Below are 2,743 nucleotides of genomic sequence, written 5' to 3'. Positions count from 1 at the left end.
GAGGCACAGAGGAAGGGCTCAAGCTCATAATCCCTCACGTTTCCCAGAGCACTTTGATCCTCCAGTGCTTTTCAACCTCTCTGCAGGAAAAGCAGCCGGTTCATAGCTCAGACAGGGAGGGGGCACAATAAAAAACCCAGCCCAGCTTGGGAAGGTGTTAGCAGGGTGAGAACACAGCCCGAGCCCAGCTGAGTGGAAGGATTAATGGCTTGTGCTCCCCAAAAGCACCCATGGGTATTTCCAGGCATCACATAGCTGGCGTGAGGAAAAACAAGTGCTGACAAATCCCCTGTCCCAGGGGATCAGAACCAGCCCTGCGTGACCACCCGCCCTGCAGCCCTGGGGAGGGGAATCGCCACAGACATTTACCGTTCATCTCGCAGCCGATAAGTTCAAAGCGCAGAGTGCAGGCGCGGCGGCACATCACGGGGTAGATGCGGATGAACTGGGCAGTGATGGGAGGGTTGAACATGTTGGTCTGCATGGTGCCATAGTCCACATTCCCCTGGAAAACCTGCAACAGCGGGCATGGCTGATGCCACAGCTCTCCCACAGCCTCGTCCATCACCTTATCTGCCAGACAGACAGACCTCAGCACTGCCAACTCCCTGTAAGAGCAGGGGAGCTGGGCTCTGCTTTCAGGCCCTGGAGCAGTGCGTGACCTTCAGCAGCTCCAACACTAACAGAGCTTTACAACACTTCCTCCTCTGCCCTTGCACCACAGAGCCGCGCATGCAGCAACACCCGCTCCCTCCCGCTATGGCGATGCTCCTCAAATCATCACAAACAGAGAGGTCATTCGCTTCTTTCTTTCTAACACAAGAAACAGAGTCAGGTCATGTTTTCCTGCATTTTTTCCACTGCTGCAGAAACAAGCGAAACTTTTTTTTTTAAGCAAGACAGATACTCCCAGCCATTCCCTAGATATTCAAAAAACAACCAGGAGACATTTGCTGTAAAAAACTGAGAATGGAGAGCACTATGATCAACAAGTATTCCTGCTTTGAGCCTAAGACACACCGTCGGCTCATGCTTGGTGCAGACACAGCACCAAGTGGCGTCAGCAGTTCACTGGCACTTCCAGACCATGCCCAGTTCCCACAGAGTGTCAGCAATAAAGATGTTATCTGAATGACCTCAAAAAAGTCAGCGCTGCTTCTTTGGGTTTGCATATTATGGCAAATTAAACAGAGGCAGAGAATGTTTCCTGGCACTGGAACCAACAACTCCCAGCGTGGCTTTGACCCAGGTCAAAAGCAGTTTCCCAAACATGGGGAATAGTTTGGGATGCGGCTCACAGCCAGCCCAGCGCTCGCGGCACCGCTGGGTGAGAGGAGCCGGCACAGCCCCTGCACGGAGCATCGCAGCCCACCTTGTCTGCGTCCTGCTTCTCGTCCTTGTAGAAGGTGAACTCCCGCCCATCCAGGCTGTAGGCAACTTTGTAGGCACGGACGTACTCCTGCTGCCCCACGCGGCGAGCGCCCTGCGTGATGATCCCGCTCAGCCGCATCTTCCGCAGCAGGTTGGCCTGGGTGGGAGAGGACAGCGTGAGTGTGGACAGGGTGCACAGCTCCTGCACCCACCAGTGCTACTGAGTCTCGCTGAGAGGGTGGTGTCACGCTTAGCGTCAGGACCAGGAAAGGGGCTGCCCAGAGCGCTGTGACTTGCTCGGGGTGAAAGTCCTCCATCCCTCCAGCTTCACATCCAAGGGTAGGCAGAGAAGTGGGGGACTGCCATCCCAGGTCCCCATCTTCCCCCCAGGCACCTTGCCTTCTCCAGGCATGTAACAAGATGCCCCTGGGTAGCACCTTGCTGCAGCAATTTAGCTCTGCTGTTACCACCAGAAGCAGAGAAATTCCATGACAGCAGCCCAGCAAGACCAGCCATGGCTACCAGGGCTGCCTGCTACACCAGTGCTCCCAGTCCTGCTGTGGGTACCTGGATCCAGGGGCTCTTGTCATAGTTGCTGGAGGTCCAGGCATTGACAATGCCGTGGTTGTTGAGACGGGCGAGCTCCGGTCCCCAACGCTGGAGGCCAAGGAAGCCATAGTAGACAGAGGATGCAGAGAGCTGGGCATCAGAGATAGCTCCTCCTTCCATGCCCAGGAGAACAGCACAGCCTGGGGGCAGCGGGGACATCAGCACCAAAGAAAGACAGTGACCAGGGAAAAAAAACAGGGGGTCATTTGCCTTTCGTCTGGGAACAAGCTGGAGTCCAGTACTAGGACCTGTCTGTCCCTCAGGTGATCCATGTATGAGGCCCTCTCACAGCACAGAGGTCTGAGGGGGGAAAGGGATGCTCTAAGACCGCCTAGAGAGAAGACAGCATCTTCCCAGGGATGGTCCTTCCATCTGGACCAGGCTTGCTCCTACCAAGGGCAGCCAGCACAGGCACCCACAGCTGCCCTCCAGATGCCCTAAACCAGCTGGTGAGATCTCTGGGCACACTGGCGATGAGGCACAGGGCAGTGGGGAACAGAGAGGAAAGGGATTCTGAGCAGTGTGCCAGGGACTTACGGACTTGGCAGGTCTTCCCCAGGAACGGAGAAGGACACTTGCAGGTGTAGTCGCCGTCCAGGTCCAGACAGGTGCCTCCATTTTTGCAAGGCTGGGAGTAGCACTCATTCTTGTCTAGGAGATGAAGTGGGGGAGCTCAGGAGGTGACCCCAAAGCCAGTCCCAGGGAGGACTCCCCTCTTTCAGTTCAGCAATAGGAGACGAGAGGCATACCCTGCGCAAGGACC

General features: G+C 56.0%; 1 protein-coding gene across 1 annotated transcript in view; it reads right to left on the bottom strand.

The window, feature by feature from the left end:
* Positions 1-2,743, bottom strand: part of LOC104501706 (lactadherin-like) — a 6,595-nt gene that overhangs the window by 2,785 nt on the left and 1,067 nt on the right. The window contains exons 3-6 of the mRNA XM_010145560.1: positions 2,518-2,631; positions 1,939-2,120; positions 1,373-1,528; positions 370-514 (exon numbers count right to left, since the gene is read on the bottom strand). Of these exons, the coding sequence (XP_010143862.1) occupies positions 370-514; positions 1,373-1,528; positions 1,939-2,120; positions 2,518-2,631 (597 nt within the window). The remainder of the gene's footprint in view (positions 1-369; positions 515-1,372; positions 1,529-1,938; positions 2,121-2,517; positions 2,632-2,743) is intronic.

Source organism: Buceros rhinoceros, unplaced genomic scaffold (genome assembly GCF_000710305.1).
Source record: "Buceros rhinoceros silvestris isolate BGI_N320 unplaced genomic scaffold, ASM71030v1 scaffold36151, whole genome shotgun sequence".
NCBI lineage: Eukaryota > Metazoa > Chordata > Aves > Bucerotiformes > Bucerotidae > Buceros > Buceros rhinoceros.
Note: the sequence above shows the minus strand (reverse complement) of the source record. Positions and strands in the feature narration are given on the sequence as shown.